At 36.5% G+C, this 20,781-nt stretch overlaps 4 protein-coding genes across 4 annotated transcripts; 3 read left to right on the forward strand and 1 right to left on the reverse strand.

The window, feature by feature from the left end:
* Positions 1-83: 83 nt before the first annotated feature.
* On the reverse strand, positions 84-1,955 carry LOC112168973 (rhomboid-like protein 11, chloroplastic). Its single transcript, XM_024305901.2, has 7 exons — positions 1,671-1,955; positions 1,467-1,582; positions 1,291-1,376; positions 1,162-1,202; positions 871-1,037; positions 724-786; positions 84-422 (listed from the first exon to the last, which is right to left on the reverse strand). Exons 1-7 carry the CDS (start codon positions 1,900-1,902, stop codon positions 243-245), a joined length of 885 nt encoding a protein of 294 aa, XP_024161669.1. The 5' UTR covers positions 1,903-1,955; the 3' UTR covers positions 84-242.
* Positions 1,956-3,843: 1,888 nt separating this feature from the next.
* On the forward strand, positions 3,844-8,201 carry LOC112174869 (signal peptide peptidase). Its single transcript, XM_024312700.2, has 12 exons — positions 3,844-4,004; positions 4,135-4,247; positions 4,860-4,975; positions 5,076-5,227; positions 5,337-5,422; positions 5,848-5,975; positions 6,187-6,237; positions 6,391-6,477; positions 6,595-6,664; positions 7,142-7,278; positions 7,419-7,496; positions 7,891-8,201. Exons 2-12 carry the CDS (start codon positions 4,208-4,210, stop codon positions 7,969-7,971), a joined length of 1,026 nt encoding a protein of 341 aa, XP_024168468.1. The 5' UTR covers positions 3,844-4,004; positions 4,135-4,207; the 3' UTR covers positions 7,972-8,201.
* A 5,249-nt stretch (positions 8,202-13,450) lies between these two features.
* Positions 13,451-17,160, forward strand: LOC112173017 (sulfite exporter TauE/SafE family protein 3). The gene is made up of 12 exons (XM_024310561.2): positions 13,451-14,157; positions 14,274-14,433; positions 14,789-14,989; positions 15,070-15,134; positions 15,459-15,486; positions 15,579-15,649; positions 15,724-15,810; positions 15,918-15,968; positions 16,086-16,307; positions 16,443-16,536; positions 16,662-16,802; positions 16,886-17,160. Exons 1-12 carry the CDS (start codon positions 13,936-13,938, stop codon positions 16,969-16,971), a joined length of 1,428 nt encoding a protein of 475 aa, XP_024166329.1. The 5' UTR covers positions 13,451-13,935; the 3' UTR covers positions 16,972-17,160.
* Positions 17,161-18,070: 910 nt separating this feature from the next.
* LOC112172022 (coiled-coil domain-containing protein 25) lies at positions 18,071-20,234 on the forward strand. Its single transcript, XM_024309178.2, has 6 exons — positions 18,071-18,302; positions 18,546-18,673; positions 18,830-18,933; positions 19,051-19,138; positions 19,361-19,422; positions 19,719-20,234. The coding sequence occupies exons 1-6, from the start codon at positions 18,190-18,192 to the stop codon at positions 19,869-19,871; spliced, it is 648 nt and encodes a 215-aa protein (XP_024164946.1). The 5' UTR covers positions 18,071-18,189; the 3' UTR covers positions 19,872-20,234.
* The last annotated feature ends 547 nt before the right edge of the window (positions 20,235-20,781 follow it).

Here is a 20,781-nt window from a genome sequence, read left to right on the forward strand (position 1 = left end):
CAAAAAGAAGTGTATGTCTATGGATAAGGGTATCCAAGTTAATTTGAAGCTCTGCTCATGGGAGTAGCATCCAATATCATATATGCTCCAACAAGACTCAGGCCTAATTGGGCCATTTCACTCCTTTCTATTAAATCAATTAGTATCAGAATCATTTACAAATTATCAGCAAAAATTAGGATACAGTCTGTGGTACAATACTGGCACATCAGTTCCAGTATCCCCTAATTACTGATCTCTGTCTATTTCTTTTTCAAATCCAATCCTTCTTGTTTTGGAGGTTCAGAAGGAATTCTACCAAGAAGCCATACTAGAAATACACCAACAAGAGCACCTGAGAGATGCGCAATGTGATTGACATTCATCAAAGAGGAGCCTCCGCGGCCTGCTAATCCTGTCGAAGCTTGGGCTGCTTCCATAACCTATTCGTGGCCAAAAAAGCAAAAGAAAAATTCTATTAGTAATCTTACCCAAATACATATTAGAGTATTGAATGATCTTTGAAAACAATTAAAACAAAAATCACATATCAAGTGCACACGTACAAATTAACAAGACTACATTATACCTAGAATTGTTTCATGTCCAACCAGATAATCTGACAGTTATTATAACAAAACTAAAAGCAATGGAAACATATTGAACCAAATGAACGCAGATGCACAATAAGCTCAGGCATTCTCATATGCTTTAATATAATGGGAACTGCCTAGCTCAGCTCACCTTGTCTATAACAAATTGGCCCAATATAAGAACTTCAAGTATCTTCCTCCAGTCCCAGGACATCTAAATGAAGCAAAACAAGGTTAGTTGGTTGAGCATAGACTGAATCTCTCACGACAAGTTACACAGATTCCAAAATTGGAATACCTTTACAAGAACACTGATAGTAAACAATCCAAAAACAGCACCAGAAGCTCCAATAGAAACTGCATTTGTCGGTAGAGCAAGCCACGAAACAAAGTTAGCTCCAACACCTGTAAGAATATAAGAGAGCCACAGTGCGAGATTTCCTTCATCTTCTTCAACTAGCTTTCCTGTTAAAAGAAAAGTAAAGACCACCAAAATTATTGGGTGCATTCCAAAAATTATTTTACACGAATAGCATCTGATTCAGTATTCCAGTGACCCTATCTGGATGAAAGAAAAAGGGACCCTCACCGAAAATATACAAGAAGAAAAGGTTGCTCGAAAGATGGTTCCTGAAAATATTACATATAAAGATCATGAGCTCAATGCTTAACATGATCCTACATGACACACCATTTTACTGAGTTATAAGGGTCTCACCAATTAGCATGGCAGAACGTTGCTGTTAGAAACTGGTACCATTCAGGGTAACTGTGATACAAGTATAGCATTTTAACTGCGCGAACCTAAAAAAAAAAGAAAAAAGCACAAAATTAATTCAACAAACTCAAACCCAATGAATGAATTACTATGACAAAATGTAAATTTTACAGTACCTGAAAAATATGATCGGCCAAGTATATTCCGATATTAATAAGTAAAATCCAGAATATTCCATTGGCGCGTCTGTGAGGTCTTCTTCTCTCTTCTGGCTGCGATAGGATGTCAAATTCTAGCAAATTGAACTTGGGTTAGAGCCTTGAAAACATTGAAAGACCCAAGTTACCCCAAGCAAGTGAAGCAAAGAGATGAATTTTTACCTGAGCCGCTCGATTTGCAGACTATGCGAGATCGGACGGCGGTGCGGAGAGGGAGGTGGAGGGGTTTGGGGTGGTTTTGGGAAGTAGAGAGGGAATGAGGGAAGGTGAGAGTGAGGTTGGGACGAATACGATGAGGGAAGCAAGTGATTGGGACTGGATGGAGGGACTGGGATGAGTAAGAGTAGTGAGGTTTAGTAAGGGTTTGAACATGGTGGACCTGAAACTGACCCATTTTTCTGGATTTTGGGTCTCCTCCTCCTCCTACTGCCTCTTCTACTTTTTTTTTTTAATAGAAATTGGGAGTTTGGGTGTTCGTTTCTTTTATTTTATTTTTCTCTTTATTTTCTTATGAGAAATAATTCATTTCTTTTATACGTCCAATTTCTTCAGAGAGATCCAATTCCGCGTCCGGTGAATTTAGGGGGGTGTATTGTATTTGAATTTGTTCAGACTTTTTTAAATGACAGACTTTTTGAAAAGTCCACAGACTCTTTAAAAAGTCGATAGACTGTTATGGATTTCTTAAAACCATTGATTTTAGCAACAGACTTTTATTGATTCATGAAAATCTATATACTTTATTATGAATGACTTCTACAGATTTCTTAGGATGTACATAATATATAAAAAAAAAAAAAAACAAATGCAACCCAAACACAAAACAAAATAATAACTTGTTGTCTCTTCAATGCTCCACTATCTTCTAATAGAAATGGACTCAAATAAATGATTGTTAGTCTGTTTAGCGAGTTTGTTCTCATTCCTAATCTCCTAACAACATAAATATACAATATAGATCACTTGATGTTTATGGTTAATTATTCTCATCAATTTTGTTTTCGCCAATTAACATATATTGTAGCAATATTGATCAATGTCTTGATCTATAATCAATCAATTGAAATTCAATTGTTCAACCTTTTTTTGAACCATAGTATAAATTCAAATTAATGAGAATAATTAATTAATAAGATAAAATTTAGTATGGTTCAAGGTCTTAGGGTTAGACCACAATATTTGAGTTTTAGGGTTTCATAAATCATTTTTATTGCTATTAGGGTTCGAAGTATCACAATTGAAAAAAAAAAAAACAAAAATCACATTCAACAACTACAATGAACATGTTGGATATCAAAAAAAGTTGATATCATAAAAAATTAGAGAAAAGACAAAAAATTAAGAAAGAGAGATGATGAAGGACAAACTTCTTTGTGCGTAGAGAGAATAACTTTGATAAACTTTTTTTTTTTTTTGAAGAGGAAATTTTGATAGACTTTTTGAAATCTTTGGTCTGGAGGCTGGAAAATTATTGGAGTTTGTTATGTATAGTTAACACTACAAAGTCCATGATTATCCATGATTTTCTAATTCCATAAGTATGAATGATATTTTGAATACCTCTGTACTTTTATTCATTTTTAAAAGTCCTAATTGAATACCCCTAGATTTTGGTGGAATTCATGAAGTCTTTAAAAATCTTAATTGAATACCTCAAGACTTTCATGGACTGTTAAAAGTCTATATTGAATACACCCAGACTTTTAAATTCTATAGATTTCTTTAAAACTTCCACTAATTCCATATACAATACACCCCCCTTAATACACCTCCGTTATTTATTGGGAGGCCTACGCCCCATATAAACTGTCTTCTTGACAATGTCCGTTGGCCCGTAGGCCCTGACAAAGGTTTCCAATGCCAAACTCAACTATTCACAAAAATCCTAAAATTTCCAAGTTGGATTCAGATGTGTGTCTTTTGGTTCTTCACCTGTTGCAGTCGTTTACTACTGATTATCACGTGACAACGCGTGCGCTACAGTTCAATCTGATGCAGTCCGTTCCGTGGAAGAGGAGGAGGGTAAAATAGTAAATGGAAACACGCGGTAAAATTGCAGGATATTCTAAAATCCGACATGGCAAAACATGATTGGAAGCTGTGAATCGACCAACGTGGCTTGAGTAAAACGATCCATACCCCGTCATCAACTTTGTAATCGGCTCAACGTTTCAAAATTGAAGATACAAACAGCGGCCACGTAAATGTCATCATAACAAACCAATTCCATCCCTCCACGTACCCACAACCCAATTTAAACGTACCCTTTGACCCCACTCGAAAACGAATTTCTCACAATCTCTCGTTTCTCATTCGCAGTCACCTACCCCTATCTCACAGTGCTGTCCGCTTGTCAGCTCTTGAATTACCGTAAAACCCTAGCTCTGCAAATTCATCAAATCAAAATCCCAATCTCTCTCTCTCTCTCTCTCTCTCCGATCCGTACGGAACGAAACCCGGTTGAAATTTCAATTGCATCGCGGCCCACTGGTTCGGGTAATTAGCCTTCTCTTACAAGCCAGAGCGCTATTTTCGTCGATTTCAAATTCGTGTATTGAAATTTGCAATCTTTATCGAAATTGGGATTATAATTTGGGCATCGGAAATTTTGATTTTATTGTTCTAGGAGGGGAACACATTCAGCGGGATTCAAATTCGATCTGAATCTTTCGTTCTTTCCGAGTGGTATAGTGGAAACGATGAAGAACGTTGAGCGTTTTGCCAATATCGCCTTAGCAGGTTTGTTCTTGTAATCCGAATTTGAAATGTTGTTTGTTGAATTGTTTGTTCTTTTTCTGTGTGTGTATTGGGAATTTTGGATGAAAATAAATAAATTGAGACTGAGTTGTTCATTGGGAAATTGGGCAGTAAAGGTACAGTCTTTTACTGTTCTTGGTTTTCTTCAAAGCATTGAATTTGCAGTGCTAGTGGCTTCGGAATAGTCTTTAAAGAACTTGTTATAGCAATGCTGTTGGTGCAGAAACTAGGGATAGCTTTTGGTGATGTAGAGCCACCCTGGATTAGATTAAAGACTTGGTTCTGTACTCTTTTTGTTGCTCTATGAATTTCAAATGCGAGGATGGTGCGAAGTTTCTTAATACCCTCTTTCACTCACTTTTCCAACATGGCTGTATTTTTCCATGTTCGATCCCAATGTAATGAGTTCAATAGATTCTTATCTGTTTACTAAAATTTGATGAAATGGTTAACCCTTAATAGTCAATGACTAGGTGTCCACGTGGCAATAAAGAGCCCTTGATATCGTTTTGTATTAACTAGCTTTATGTTAAAGTTTTTAATGCCCCAGGAGGTGAGCTTGATTTTCAGTGACGTTGTTGCTTTTGTATGCAGGTTTAACGTTAGCACCGCTTATTGTGAGGGTAGATCCAAACCTAAATGTAATTTTCACTGCATGTCTCACAGTTTTTGTGGGCTGCTACCGGTCTGTGAAGCCAACTCCACCCACAGTGAGCACGTTTGCCTCTTCTACCTGTTTTTGTATGCATCTGTTGTTCTCTTTACGACAAAGCCTGGAAATTTTGTAATAGTGCTCTTTCAATCATGCAGGAGACAATGTCTAATGAACATGCTATGCGTTTCCCGTTTGTTGGGAGTGCAATGCTGTTATCACTATTTTTACTCTTTAAGTTCTTATCCAAAGACTTGGTTAATGCTGTCTTGACGTGCTATTTCTTTGTTCTTGGGATCATCGCTCTCTCGTATGTCCTTCTTTCATAGGTTTATTTCAAATGTTTTATTATTGTTAGTCTTTCTAGTTTTATCCTTTGTGATTTAAATTAAAGTGAAACAATTTTTTTTTTTTTTCAGGGCAACGTTGTTACCTGCTATTGCACGTTATTTGCCAGAGCGTTGGAATAAGGACCTCATCATCTGGCATCTTCCATATTTCCGTTGTATGTGACTTGTTGAATTTTTGCTCTGAACATTATCTTAAGGTTTCTCATGTCCTTTATTGCACCATTAATTTTATAATTTTATTTTTATCTTTCTCATCTTGTGATGTAATAGGTTTTAGAGATTTTGGAACTCCATTTTGGATTTTCTATAGTTGAATCCAGTGCTATTTCAATGTTAATGTCTGCTCGGTCTAATATATTTATTAATTTATATATAGTATACTTGCTTTAAGTGAGGTGTGGTTCAAACAATAGAACTTTAATGTTAAGTTTAAGTGCATCACTGGCTTTCTTGTTTGATGTGTCCTGTCTTTGTTGACACAATAATGCTAATCTTACTGTCTTAAGCCTCTGAGTTGTCATTTGATCATCTTGCTTGAAGCATGTTGAGTGATCTATTCTCTTACACTGTTCTTCCACAGCTGTTGAGATTGAGTTCACAAGGTCTCAGATCTTCGCTGCAATCCCTGGGTTCTTTTTCTGTGCTTGGTACGCTTCAAAGAAGCATTGGCTAGCTAACAACATATTGGGGCTTGCCTTCTGTATTCAGGTCTGTCAGATATATATTGAGTAACTTTTGTGTGAGCTTTTTTATTATTCTTTTGAATTTTAATCTTCTGTTCTGTATTTTGCGAACTTTATTTAATCCCAGAGTTGTGAACTATTTTTATGAAGATTTTCATTGTTTTTCCTTTCAGGGAATAGAAATGCTTTCTCATGGATCTTTTTGTACTGAAGATTTTCATTGTTTTTAATTTCAGGGAATAGAAATGCTTTCTCTTGGGTCTTTCAAGACAGGAGCCATTCTTTTGGTAAGAAGTGGGCCCTCAATTCACTATATTGTGCTCCTGTTTTCTTTTACTGATTTTTAAATCATTTGAATGCTTTCTTATCCAATGCCTTCATATTATATGTGTACATGGTTTTTTTTTTTTCTCATTATCTTTGGTTCTTATGGATTGCAGGCTGGACTTTTTGTGTATGATATATTCTGGGTTTTCTTCACTCCAGTTATGGTCAGTGTTGCAAAATCTTTTGATGCTCCTATTAAGGTTGGTAGTCCAGATTAATGGATATCTTTTTTCCACTGTGTCTTGGGTCGTCTGAGTTTTGATCTGTTCTAAAGCTCTAATACAATTATTGACATCATCATTTAATTTATCCTGCAGCTGTTGTTCCCTACAGCAGATATTCAACGTCCATTTTCGATGCTTGGACTTGGTGATATTGTAATCCCTGGTGAGACATAAAATTTCCTATGCTATTATCTAGTATTTACTTCTTGGTGTTTTATTGCGGTTAGCTGTGGCTTGGTACTTTTGTTTTGGTATTAAACTAGCTAATTAGAGTTTGAGTCTTGGATTAAGCGGTAGTAAAAGTACATGCATCATTGCAATAAAATTTTAGTTTCTTATAGCCTGATCATTCTTTTGGTTGGTCCTTAGCTTGTTTTGTCCTTCTGGAGCAGGGTTCCTGTATTTAATATACATAAATCTGGTAATGATTCTTTTCTTTTTGGTCAAACTGGTAATGGTTTTGCTAATAGTTGTAGCATACAATCTTCCTGTTTTTTGTGATTACTGAATATGAGCCAGGTTGAATGTTTTCTATGCGTTGTTAACCAGCATGCATGATGTAGGCTAATGCATTACTGAAAAATGAATCAGATCACTTGCTTTGTTAGTTACTAACTTTGAGGGTTTATCTTCCCTTCAGGTATTTTTGTGGCACTGGCTTTGAGATTTGATGTCTCTAGAGGAAAAAAAGGCCAGTATTTCAAGAGTGCATTTTTGGGATACACAGTGGGTTTGGTCCTTACAATTGTTGTAATGAACTGGTTTCAGGCAGCACAGGTGAGTATGCGTAATTATGTTTTTTACATTCCTGTTAACCTAGTACATGCATGGGGATCCTGCTACAGTAAATTTTGGGTTTCCCCAGTGCATCTCAGTGAATTATGTTCCTGACCCTCTTTGCTGCTTTCTGTTTGCAGCCTGCACTGTTGTATATTGTACCAGCTGTTATTGGATTTTTGGCTACCCATTGCATCTGGAATGGTGATGTCAAACCGGTTTGTTCACACATCCTTGCAATCCCCTTTTTGTGATATGTTTTGGTTATGGAACTACATGCATGCGGCAATATGGTCTAAATAATTGTATTGAAATGCATTCTGGTGGTTTTGGTTCTCCTAGGGATTCGTTTGCCTAAAATTATTAGCCATTGTCAATATTTTAATATGTTGCTTGAAGTCAATGTCAAAGTTTTTTGATGTTAGAAAAGTTGAAAACTGCATGCAATAATGAAGTTCCGAACAGTGACTGCTTGCAAGTTTTGATGTTAGAAAAGTTGAAAACTGCATGCAATAATGAAGTTCCGAACAGTGACTGCTTGCAAGTTTTAGACTTCATTTGTTTTAGAATTGGTGAATACTTTGCTGATTGGGGTGCCATCATATAATGCAGTTATTGGCATTCGATGAGTCAAAGACCACCACAAAATCTGAAGCGGATAATGTTGACAAACCTAACAAGAAGGTGGAGTAAGTTGAAATACAGAGAAGCCACAGACACACCAAAAATTTCCTACTAAAAAACCTGTTTTCTCTCGAGGCCCCCAAGTGCCTTTAAAGCCTATCTTGGTAGTTTATGCACCTGCACACCTTTGTAACAGATTTTTGAATTGAGGAAGAAATAATACAATTTTCAGTTTCTTACAATTTATAACAATACAGCCATGTTTAGGATTATACAGCAACATATTTCAACTTCATCCATCTAATTTCCATAGAATTTGCAGCCATTTATCATTTTATCTTGATGATGGATTTGATGCTCCCCCACCCTCCTATGAACACATGTAAGGCCCTGTTGGCATATGAATTAGAGGGGTTTTTCTTTTACTTTTAGTGAAATATATGGAAAATGATACCTGTCACATAGGAGTGAATACCCTATAGTGGAGATAGTCCAGTTTACAAGGCAATGGAATGGTCTCCATCTTAAAGTTTCATTTCTTTTTCTGGTCTATCAGATTAATGTTCTAATCTTTTGCTTAAGAAGAATCTGATGCGATCTTTGGATCCATGTGCTAGAGTGAAGGTAAACCCACCCCCCCCCCCCCCCCCTGCAAAGCAATTTTATGATGATTGAAGGTATTCGAGGTGTGGTGCAAGTTTCTTATTAAAATGCTTTGAAGATGTTGAATTATCATCAGGAGGCCAAGACAATGGCAACTCAAAAGTGAACCGAGTTGGTGAGCCGAGTACATCATTTTGTCTGGAAAAAGAATCTAGATCAGTTGTTGCGTCTAATGAGCCTAGTTAAGGTGGTTTGTGTGCAAAATTGGTATACTTGTTAACGACACAATCCGTTGCCATCGCCGTCAGCGTCACCATTGAACAAAGGTTCCTCCCCTCACAAGTCCAGGCTTGGCTGGTTGCATTGTAAGGATCTAATTTCATTATAAGGATAAGATTAAAGTTCATTAAATTCATACGACAAGTGAGACATTGACTAGAGCAAACGTACGGCAGATCCTACTACGCTATCACTTTAATTGAACGTGCGTATCTAGATTCAATGATACGAAAAGGCCAACTCAGCATTGAACAATATTATCCTCTGCAGTCTGCACAACATAAACAGAAGGGCAAAAGAAAGGTTTGCTTGATTTCCCTTTCTCTTTTTTTTTACCGATAACACTGATGAGACATGATCGAGTCTGGAATATAAATGTTTCTCCGTTGCTTACCCTGGAAAACATCTTGACAGCTTCTTGGGAAATGTCTTCCTCTCGAAGCTTTTATTTTTCTGTCACCCAAAAAAAAAAAATCTTTGATTGGACGCTTAAAATAATTTAGACCATTACAACAAGTTATACATGTAGGTTTTACATGCAATCTCCCAAGTTCGAACCATTGTAAAATAAAAGGTACATGAGAAAAATAAGACAAATTAAAGGCAAAAAGTGGTGTTAGCTTAGTGGTTTGAGCACCCACTACCTATGTACAAAGTCATGTGTTCGAGTCACCATGGGGGCAGGAGTGAAACCCTTTTATCCTCGGCAAAAAGTTCTGTAACGCTGAAATTCTAGAGACTTAAATCGTTAGATCAATTATTGTTTGTGACATTCAGACAAGAAATTATACGACACAAATGATATGAAATTATTTATTGATAACGCGCTAATCTTTCTTTTTCGCCAAACCCTGACCGTGGGACACGAGAAATCGAGTGTCCGCTTACCCTGCCCGTGAGACACGATGAGGCTGAGGGAGGATCGTCATCGGTGAGCCTCTAAGGTGAACCAGGCTTCCAAAGCTTTTGTCGACTTGTCGTTTCTTTTTGGCTTTTCGCTCGTGAAGGCTTGGACATAATGATACTAGGTGCTGGTCCTGCTGGAATCTAAAATGGCCTAATCGTGCTTCCCGTTTTCTTTCTGATCAAATCTTTCAAGAAGGTGCTCTGCTTCTGAATAAAGAAACAGTGCAGAAAGCAAAGACCACCATGCATCACGTTTAAATTATGGACCAGCGTGGTCTGATCAAGATAGACCACGACCACCAACCATAAAATAATGGTTGAGACGAGCACATGCGAATTGGATCAACGAATGAAAGCAGAGGTAACAGAGCACAAGTGGCGCCATGTGTATTGACTGCTGTTCTATTCTATTCAATATGAACAATGATTAGGATTCAGCATCTGGATCAGAGAGACAGCTTGACTATGGATCGAGGGGATCATACATACCAAAAACATGTAAAAGAGAACAAGGAGAGTATGGATTTTTGCTTAAATACAAGTCATTCATGCGTGTCGATGACCATGAACCATTGAATATTCCTGAGGATTAACGTAAGATAATGAATGAGTGTGTGTGAATGGTTCATACTTGGAATCTTGGTGCCTAATTAGTTAGTAGGTTTTTATATATAGCTACGACGATTGGCCAGAGATATCCGTCTTAAAATGCAATCATACTTCTTATATTAATGGACTTGAGAATTCATCGTCATTTCATACAATATTATTATCAATGCATTGTTGACAAACACGCGGATAATATTTAAGTTAATACTAAAATTTGTGTATGAACAATGAATGATAGAAAAATAAGTATTACTTTTTAATTGATTTAACAAAAAGTTTAAGCAATTAATTATTTGATCGGTACATATCTAATCAAATAGTATTACTTTTTAATTGATTTAACAAAAAAATTAAGCAATTAATTATTTAATCGGTACATGTCTAATCGATTAAAAATTCATCGGTTCTTTTTCCTGCAAAAGTTGTTTTTCCTTGATCAGAGCAATATGAACATGCTTGTTTCTTTTGCTCAAAGTGTATGGCACTTTTGAATGATTAATTCACACCTTGTGTAGCCGAAATTTGTTGTGGGGCTGCTAGCACATGCTTACGTGTGAAAGATACAAGTGGGTAAAAATTAGGTGGAAATGTAGTACACAAACATTTCACCTTTTTTGGGTCAACATAGATAAAAAGTTTGCAATATTTTTCATGATAGGAGCAACATGGGATACAACGATGCATAAGCTAACACATAGATAAGTTTACCGACCGGACACACAGTAAAAAAATTATAATTTAACAATTTTCAATTTCAGACATTAGAATTTTTGGTCATGAATGTAATTAAAATGATATTTACTTTGTTTAATTGGCTACAAAAAATAGAGGAAAACTAATTTTAAACAATTCGATCATTAGATCGCTCAATAAAATTATGGCATGTACTTGAATAAATAAAATTTATTACTTTTATCTGATTTTTTAATTTGTGAAAATTATCTATACGATAACGTACTATTAATCAGTCGATGAAATCAATTATTTTAGACAGACAGTGTAACTGAAGACTTCTCATATCGCGAGTTCCGTGGGGCAGAATATGCACAACTGGCAGTGGCCCCAGTTTCAAACCATCTCTTGTGCAAAAACAACGTGGTTGAATTGTTAACTGGGACCATATAAGTGACGTAACAGTTGTGTCAAATCAATATTCCTCTCATTTTTGTTTCTGCCTTTTCTTTTCTTTTTTGTGGACGCGTTTGCTTCTGCCTTTGGTTATTTAATCACTGCAGGCTGCAGCTAGCTTTCTTTTTTCTTTTCTTTTTCGGTAATTAAATCAATGTATAGTTTTTTTGAGGAGTAAATCATTGTATAGTTGTGCATAACATGTTTCTTGTTTTTGCCCTCATCATGGCTCATAATTTTCTTGTTGATGTAATGCACCCAATATTATATCACAACAACTGAAATTAAGGGCAAAATTTTCTCGTCGTGCAAATATGAACACCTTAAAATAGTTGTACACACTCTATTTTTCTTTTGATGTTGTAGTAATTGATAAAAGTAGAAGAATATCTCGTTAAGTAAAAATTATCATATGTACGTGTGCATGCATACTTCAAAATGAAATTGGCTAAAATCTAAACCATTTCATGAAAGACGACATCACAGTGCATGGCATAATTTAAATGATTTATTGAATTATATAATTAGATGATAACTTTACTCGCGTAGCAACAACTTTGATGAACAATAAGCGACGACGAGGTAGTGAGTTACCAATCATTACAATCGGTATCTAGTTTCTGTTAAATATAAAAGTCAGTGCTGAGCAAAAATTCCATTCTCAGTGACAGGATAAGATGAGTGACGAGCATTATTACATGAAATATGATCATCAACAACTTTGTTCGCATGAACGACAGAGTTTGAAAAACAACAAGCGCCTATTTACTTTTAATAAAGAGACTGTATTCAATCATCGGTGATCAGTCTCAACGAACGTGATTGGTGAAAACTTGAAATTTCATTCGACATCACGGGACACAAATACAAAAATTTGGACAAAAGATTTAACCACATCACGCAACAATTAGAGAAAATTATTTTTAACCGATGAACTAAATGAAATTTAAACATTAATTGTAATTCGATCTAACAACTCAATCTTATTAGTGGTTCTCAACACGGTTAACCACTATATATAATCAAACATTATACCCTAAACTCTCTCTAGAATATTTTTTCACCATTATTTAACAGGAAAAAAAAAACAATCATCAATAGGGTATCAAAAGTCTAAAAACAAGGAAAATACATAATTGCAGTCTAACTCGTTAGATAATCCACGTTTGTATAGGCCTCGTTTGTTTCGCGGATTTGAGGACTTGGGAAATAAAAATTATTCATTTTCTTTGTTTGGTAACCACAAAGTCCATAAATGCTTTCATGACACAGGGAAAAGTTGGGGATAAACTCATTCAACTCAAACTTCATGGGATTGAGTTTCCCATCCCATTTCCCATCATTAATTGCAATAATTTTGGACAGTAATACCCTAGCATTAATTGCTTGAGTACTCTTGGTAGTGTTGAAAATTCATTCTAGGTTGTTTTTATTTTAAAATAGAAGGGTATTATTGAAACATTGATATATTTTTACTTTCCTTTCCTGCACCAACCAAACATCGGAAGGGAAATCAAATGATCTTTCCTGGATGCTTTCCCTGCTTTACCAAACACATAAAATGAAATCTGATAGGAACTTTAGTTTCTCTACCCCACGGGAAAGAGAAGGGAATCGATTTCCCTTCCGTGAACCAAACGAGGCCTAAGAGTGTGTTTGGATGAGGGAAAAAATGATGAAATTTAATTGAAAGTGAGGATTTCATAATTTCTAAAAGTCAGTTTCCTCGTTTGACATTATCAAATTGAAAATTTTAAATTTTTATGTGGAAAAAAATGAAAGAATTTGTTATTTAAATTTCTCACTTTAATTTGCATCAAAATAGGTGTCATTTACGAATTCATCTGCATTATTCAGTTTTATTTACAAAACAAGATTTTTTTTTTCAATTTTATCTTTTTATTTGTTTTAAATTTTCTTAATTTATTATAAATTTCAAATCCTAAATAGATGTAACCAATAAAATTTTAAATTGAAAATTCCTATCATTTATAAATTCCTTATAACCTCCTCCCTCGATTCCCTCCTCTCTTCGTCTTCGTTCGTCAATCCCCACTCTCTGTGAGTCCCAACAAACCACGACGTTACACAAAACTACGTCGTCTTGACCACTCAGCGCTCTCCTCAACCTTCTTCACCACCCGTTGTTATTATGGCCAACCATTCCGAGTGGAAACAAACCAGAGACGTCGAGAAAGAGACACCTTTTTTCCTCTCTTCCTCTCTTTTTTTCCTTTTTTCCACTTCTGGCTGAAGCTGGTAATATTTTTTCTTCCCGTTCCGCCCCTGCCTCTCGTTTCCTCTGGAGAAATCTCCATCTTCTCAGCAATCTTGTTGTTTCGCTCGCTCTGTTGTCGTCTTCTCCCGCGTTTTCTGGGTGAGTGGACGTAATATTCTTTAGATTCGGCGGTGGATTTCGTCTATTTGAGACCCTGAGAGCTGTTCTTCGTTGAGTCATTGCGAGAAAAGCAAGAGAGCTAAGAGCTGTGGTGAATTGGCGGATTGGAAATGGCGGTGTTCGGAGCAAAATGGCAGGGTGTGAGATCCATGTGCATGATATTGTTCAACTTTGCGGTTGCTTTTGTATTCGTTAAGGCCGAGAGAGGGCTCAGGCTCGAAAGCTCGAGGTTCGATGGAGCAAAGGGATCTGTTTCCGGCAATGATTATCTTTTCCGAGCTGTAAATTTCCTATGGCAATCGGATAAAGTGGGATACGAACACGTTTGGCCGGTAAATCACTAAAAACTTGCTTCAATTTGTATGCATTGGTTGTTTAGTGTGCATTGTTGTATGTGTATAATGTAGGTTACATTTTAGGGATTTGTTTTGTGAATTTTGTTCTACAGGAGATGAAGTTCGGATGGGAAATTGTTTTGGGGAGTGCTATTGGATTCTTTGGAGCAGCGTTCGGGAGTGTCGGCGGTGTAGGTGGTGGTGGGATTTTTGTTCCCATGCTTAGCCTGATTGTTGGGTTTGATCCAAAGTCGGCAACAGCTATATCGAAATGTAAGAGATATGCGTGTACTTTTGAAATGGTGATTGTATAGGTTGAGCTGCTAAAAAAGTCATTACAAGTATCAAGTGGATGCTGTTTGAATTTGAATCAAAGATCTCTGAAGCCACTTTATCGTTCATAGCGAAAAGCTTTTGATTTTGAAAGGAATACCTAGATTTCTTAAATCTGAGAAATTTTTTGTGAGAATAATAATTTTACTTTCTTACATGGTTGAGTTAAATACTGGTGAGAATAATAGTAAAAAAGCTTTATATTCTTATCATAGTTGAGTTAATTTTACACAGTCGTTCCACTGTTACATTGATTTACTGACTGGCATCATGGATTCTTTTTGTGTTGTATCAGGTATGATCATGGGTGCAGCTGCCTCAACTGTTTACTATAATCTCAAGCTAAGGCACCCCACGCTAGATATGCCGATTATCGACTATGATTTGGCAGTACTTATCCAACCGATGCTCATGATGGGAATTAGTATAGGAGTGGCATTCAATGTGATCTTTGCTGACTGGATGGTCACGGTTTTGCTTATTGTTCTTTTTATAGGTAATGGTCATCTTTACTTGTACTTGCTAGGCTTTATTTTAATCCTGAATCACCAAACCACTTATAATCGTCATTTGCAGGCACATCGACAAAAGCATTCCTCAAGGGTGTTGATACATGGAAAAAGGAAACTATTATGAAAAGGGTAACTCCATCTATAAACTGAAGCTACCATGCTAATGACATCATAACTAATTCCTTTTCATTGCTTTTAGAAGAGACCTCATTTTTGTTAATGGTTTAAGATCATTCAAGGATTATAGCATGTCATGTCAGCTTAGATTTCAGATTTGGTTATGTCCACATCCTAAAACCACATCAGGTTCGGGATGGATTTCTGCCTTGATAACATTATGGGGAGAATCCATTGAAATTATAAGATTTCCAGCTTCATGTGGTCTAACTTCTCCTAAAAATACATATGTTCACATTACTAAATGTATCTCTAACATCAATTTTCCTGAATTAGGAAGCCGCAAAGCGACTGGAGTCAAATGGTGAGTTGATCCAATGTTCGTCAACATAGTTGAAATTCTTTTGTGTAGTTGATTTCTATGGTTGTCCATAATATATCTACTTGTTCAATCAGGAGCTGGTGTTGATGCAGAATACAAGCCTCTTCCAGATGGCCCAAAAAATGACCAACAAAAGGAGCCAGAGGTAATTGCTATCTCAGAAGCTAGTATTGTCTTTTTGGTCTAGTTTTCAAAACTAAATTTAAATGAACATTTCAGATCTCTCTTGTGGAGAATGTTTACTGGAAAGAGTTTGGACTTCTGGTTTTTGTCTGGGTCGCATTTCTTGCACTGCAAATTGCCAAGGTTTTACTTCTTTCAACTTAGTTATCAGAAATTTTTTATTTCAAGCTCCCCTGGTTATATTATTATGCAGAGCTAACTGTTAAGTAATCATTTCCTGTTCACCACAGCATCACACATCTACTTGTTCGACAGCCTATTGGATAGTGAATTTGTTACAGGTACTACAAGGGGCCTCCACTGTTTCCTATTATTGTGTGTTGATGCAATTTTTTTTTTTTTTTTTTTTGCACATGTAACATATCTGAACACTGTCAGCAACTGTCCATGTTATGCAGATCCCTGTTTCTTTAGGTGTATCTACGTATGAGGCAGTTGGCCTATACAAGGGACGGAAAGTAATAGCATCTAAGGGAGAGGAAGGGACAAATTGGCGAGTGCACCAGCTGATTTCCTACTGTCTTATGGGTGTCGTTGCAGGAATTGTAGGAGGATTGCTTGGACTAGGTGGAGGATTCATTATGGGTCCACTATTTTTGGAGCTCGGAATCCCCCCTCAGGTGTGCTTGATGATTTTCCTCATTAACAGAGATATTAGAAGTTTGTTTGATGCTTAAGTTCCCAGTTTCTTATAAAACCGAATAAGCAGTGAATAGATTAGCTTCTTCTAAAGCTCCTTGATGATTTGGTTGCAGGTCTCCAGTGCCACAGCTACCTTTGCAATGATGTTCTCATCCTCTATGTCTGTTGTAGAATACTACCTTCTAAAACGATTTCCAGTTCCTTATGGTAAGTTTCTCCTTCCGATTACTGAAAACTTGACAGAGAGATACAGCAACTTAATTTGCTTCTAGACAGAGTTCATGGTTTTCTTACATTTGTATATGCTTATATACACTGCAATCTTTCTGCAGCTGCTTACTATACAGCTGTGGCTACCATTGCGGCCATTATAGGACAGCATGTTGTGAGGAGGATGATAACGATCTTTGGGAGGGCATCATTGATCATTTTCATTCTAGCTTTTATGATTTTCGTCAGTGCAATCTCACTCGGTAAGTGCTACATACCTGGTTAACAGCACCCTGTATGTAAACTTCAAATTATGTTCTGAGAGGTGCTCGTTTCTTTTTGGCAGGTGGGGTTGGCATATCGAACATGATTTGGAAGATAAACCACAATGAATACATGGGTTTCGAAAACCTTTGCAAGTATGATGGATAGCTTGTGTTTCGTTCTTAAAATTTCTTTTTTGCTCTTTTCTCTAGAGGAAAAAAGAAAAATTAAAAATGTAGTATCCATCCTCAGAGATGACCTGTTGTACAAGCTAGCTCAACCTTGTACTCTTTGGGTCAGTACGATGAAATCGAATAATTGTTTCTCTAAATTTTCTTATATGTTTCTCCATTCACAGTCTCGTATCGCTAGAATTAATGCATTTTATGGCCAAGAATATAATAAGAAAATTCACGACCTTTGGAAGATCTGAGATAAGATCATGAGCATTTTTTTGACGGTTCTTTGCCAAGAAAATGAACGGAATATGCTCTTCATTTGGTCAGAGGGAACACAGATGCATTGAATTCACAGCCATTGCAGTGTCAAGCACTCTCTTCACCAAAAAGAAAAGTCGAACAGCTTTTATGACAATCAAGTTTGAAGATCTTTCGAACCAAAAAAAAAAAAAAAAGTTGGAAGATCCATTATGTGCAAGAAAACAATAATAGTCATCATTTGCATGCGAAATTGAACAGATAAATAGGTGCAGCCTCACCATCATTTGAGTTCGAAATTCAAATGGTTAATTACTTAATTTAAATTTTGTAATTGGATTCGTTCGATTTTGCTTGGTGTTTGATATCAAACGTTCATTATGATGATCTTAATTGTTTATCCAAATTATTCTTTTGTTTGATACAATTAGATTACCTAACAATTTTCAAATTGATAGATTTACAAACGTAATCATATAAATAAGATGAACAATTTCAAATCTCCTATAAAGAATTTTAAAATAAGTATTTTTAAATCAACGATTTAGCGAGAGTTCTTAAACGTGTAAATTGTAAAGAGATCCTTCTCAAAAAAAAAAAACTGTAAAGAGATCTCTTTTACTATCAGGTGGGACGAAGACGAACCTAAAAGTTGTCCAGGGATTTCGTGGCGGTCGGTTTGGAGAGAATGCGACATGTCGTAAAAATGTCAATGGAATTTTGCCCCACTTTTGGAGCCAACTGTATCCTTGTCAGCAGTTACGAATCCGAGACCAAATCCAAAATTCGGAAACCCAGGCCCAAAACAACAAAGCAATAATAATAAAAATGGAAAAGAAATCTCAATTGGAAAGCTTGAAGGTGGAACGAAGCCCTAGCTCCTCGCAGCGCTCTCTGTGGTTGCGTCGGTTTCCAAAGCCCCAAAGCGAACAAGAAGAAGAAGCAGAAGATGGTGTTCTACTTCAAAGCCCGCCCCGAGGTCGGCGATTTCACCATCTTCATGGGCCTCGACAAGTTCGAGAACGAGGAGCTCATCAAATATGGCTTCCCCGAAGACATTTGGTAACCTCTAATCTTCCCTAATCCAATTCCATTTCTATATCAAAATCAAGGATTCATTGATTAAGTTCTTCGATTAGGGTAAATTGCAGTCTTTGTATTAACTGGGGGTGTAATTGTGGTTGTTTAACTTGATCTATGCTCTTTTACGCGGTTGAATGAAATGAAAAGATCAATTGAGAATGTTATGATGTTGAATTTGAGGTTAAGAATTTTTGTGTCATGATGGGGTTGGTGGTGTTCCAGGTTCCATGTGGATAAAATGTCGTCGGCCCATGTTTATGTTAGACTGCACAAAGGACAGACCATTGATGATATAAGTGAAGGTTTACTGGAGGATTGCGTTCAGCTTGTCAAAGCAAATTCCATCCAAGGCATAATCTAGATAGATTCTTCCTTCTTTAGAGTAATTTTGGGTTTTCGTTTTACAATTTTCGTCTGAGCCTCTCATAAAAAGGGCCTTTTGTTTTTGTTTGTGTTATTTGGCTTACTGCATTGTTGTTGTGTTCTAATGACTTCTTGTGTTGCAGGCAACAAGGTGAACAATATCGATGTGGTTTATACTCCTTGGTCCAATTTGAAGAAGACTGCGTCCATGGATGTTGGTCAAGTTGGTTTCTACAGTTCAAAGATGGTAAGCTTCTCTTGTATGGCAGTTTAGGTTTATTATTCTTTGGAATCATGCCATGTTGATTGTATTGTCATTGGGTTCATCGTGCATGTGTTGATATTGATTAATGACTTTATTTAGGTTCGAACTGTGAGAGTGGAGAAGAGGATTAATGAGATTGTTAATAGACTGAACAGGACAAAAGTGGAAAGGAAACCTGATTTAAAAGGTAAAAATTTATCCTCAGCTTTGTCTGATTGAACTGTAAAGAATAGTACTGATGTAGCTCTATCTGGACTAAGTTGGCGGTTTTGTTTCCTACGACTTCTTGTATATCCTTTTTCTTTGTACATGATAGCTTGTATATGAGTAATATGGTTTCAAATGTTATGCTTATCTGACTCTGCAATCATAGACCTACAACTAACTTGCAAATATAATTTAACTTCAGCTGAGCGAGAAGCTGTTAACTCCGCAGAAAGAGATGAGAGAAAGCGGTTTCTGAGGGAGAAGGTAAGTCCCCATGTCTTCGCCAGTACAAGGCTCCTAAGTTGTGACTTCTGAGATTATTTGGGTGGATTCTTCACTTCTCTGAGTGATGGATCTTCTGCTTATCATTCACATTTATTTTTGCTCAACTCTAATCTTTAACTTAAAACTTTGCCACAACTTTTAAGATGTGCAAGTTTAAAATACAGAATATTGAAATTTAGTAATAGTAGAATCTGGCTGTATCTTGTGTTCTCTTGGGTGAAATTTGTTATATTCTTGTGTTGAACAAATCGTTTCTAAGTGAAACTATTCTGCAGAAACGGCGTGAGGAGTTGGAAAGGCTTGAAAAGGAGAAACAAGCAGAGCTGAGGAGCTATAAAGGCCTGATGGTTCATGAAAATATGACATCGAACAAACAAATTGCATCCGCAAACAAGTCATTGCAGGAATTGGAAGAGGACTTTATGTAATCATAGCATTGTCTGTGTTGGGCAAGAGGTTGCTACCTCTGCTGCCGCCCATGGAGAATACAGTTTATCATTGAGTTTGTGAGTTGTCCTCACAGTTCTCTTCTTGAGTAAAATATGTCGTAAACCTTTTATTTCTGTTGGTATTGATAAGAAAAAGAGAAAATGGAAAAAAACCAAGGGAGAAAAAGAATTGTTTTATGCGTTAGTGTTGGTTAGGGTGAAATCTCTTTCTTGTCACCGCATGTTGTATGTGGATCATGATGATAATGATTCACAAAATTAAAACATCACCCTGGATAATGGGAGATACATTTGTTGTTTTGTCGTCAAATTTACTTGCAAAGGATTTGATATGTTTTAGCACCCTTGTTTATATATTACACAGTAGTGAGCTTTTTCTTAGATGGTACATATAGAGTGATGATCAGTTAAAAGCGTGCATTCAGAGAGAGAATAGGAAAAGATGGGAAGTGAGAACCATTTGATTCTTGGTATTTATTGCAGCATTTTTTTCCTTCCAAACTACGAATATGATTCTGATTTTGCAATTGCCATATGATTCTTATGCTTCACGTTTTGAGATCTGTATTTTAAGTTTGTCTTCAGGCTACAAGTATTCATGTTGGTTAACATGAGCATGATTTGATCTAAAGAGTTGAAAGTGAGTAATAATGTTAGTATGTCATTCTTTCTTTGGATCCATATGACAACTTACTAGTAAGTACGCCCCTTTTGAAGGTGTTAGTATCAGCTCTGTGGAGCTAACCCAGTGCCTAATGTGACACTGATCTGAAGCCGAAAGAAGTCGCAATCTGTGGAGCTTTTTCCACTCAACTGCCTGATTTGGTTTCTCTGCATCAGTAAGAGTCTGCACTGAACTATTGACCAATAGTTGACTTGGCAGAGTAAA

The sequence above is a fragment of the Rosa chinensis genome, chromosome 6, assembly GCF_002994745.2.
Source record: "Rosa chinensis cultivar Old Blush chromosome 6, RchiOBHm-V2, whole genome shotgun sequence".
Taxonomy (NCBI): Eukaryota; Viridiplantae; Streptophyta; class Magnoliopsida; order Rosales; family Rosaceae; genus Rosa; species Rosa chinensis.

What these genes read in the sequence shown, in the direction of transcription:
- LOC112168973 (XM_024305901.2), bottom strand. Translation starts at nt 1,902, where the DNA reads ATGGGTCAGTTTCAGGTCCACCATGTTCAAACCCTTACTAAACCTCAC. An exon ending in ACGTTCTGCCATGCTAATTG is followed by an intron (nt 1,203 to 1,290) that starts GTGAGACCCTTA and finishes TAATATTTTCAG; the next exon opens with GAACCATCTTTCGAGCAACC. An exon ending in TTTCTTCTTGTATATTTTCG is followed by an intron (nt 1,038 to 1,161) that starts GTGAGGGTCCCT and finishes TTCTTTTAACAG; the next exon opens with GAAAGCTAGTTGAAGAAGAT.
- LOC112174869 (XM_024312700.2), top strand. Translation starts at nt 4,208, where the DNA reads ATGAAGAACGTTGAGCGTTTTGCCAATATCGCCTTAGCAG. An exon ending in TGCCAATATCGCCTTAGCAG is followed by an intron (nt 4,248 to 4,859) that starts GTTTGTTCTTGT and finishes TTTTGTATGCAG; the next exon opens with GTTTAACGTTAGCACCGCTT. An exon ending in TGGTGATATTGTAATCCCTG is followed by an intron (nt 6,665 to 7,141) that starts GTGAGACATAAA and finishes TCTTCCCTTCAG; the next exon opens with GTATTTTTGTGGCACTGGCT.
- LOC112173017 (XM_024310561.2), top strand. Translation starts at nt 13,936, where the DNA reads ATGGCGGTGTTCGGAGCAAAATGGCAGGGTGTGAGATCCATGTGCATG. An exon ending in GGCAACAGCTATATCGAAAT is followed by an intron (nt 14,434 to 14,788) that starts GTAAGAGATATG and finishes GTGTTGTATCAG; the next exon opens with GTATGATCATGGGTGCAGCT. An exon ending in TTGCACTGCAAATTGCCAAG is followed by an intron (nt 15,811 to 15,917) that starts GTTTTACTTCTT and finishes TGTTCACCACAG; the next exon opens with CATCACACATCTACTTGTTC.
- LOC112172022 (XM_024309178.2), top strand. Translation starts at nt 18,190, where the DNA reads ATGGTGTTCTACTTCAAAGCCCGCCCCGAGGTCGGCGATTTCACCATC. An exon ending in CAAAGCAAATTCCATCCAAG is followed by an intron (nt 18,674 to 18,829) that starts GCATAATCTAGA and finishes CTTGTGTTGCAG; the next exon opens with GCAACAAGGTGAACAATATC. An exon ending in AAGGAAACCTGATTTAAAAG is followed by an intron (nt 19,139 to 19,360) that starts GTAAAAATTTAT and finishes ATTTAACTTCAG; the next exon opens with CTGAGCGAGAAGCTGTTAAC.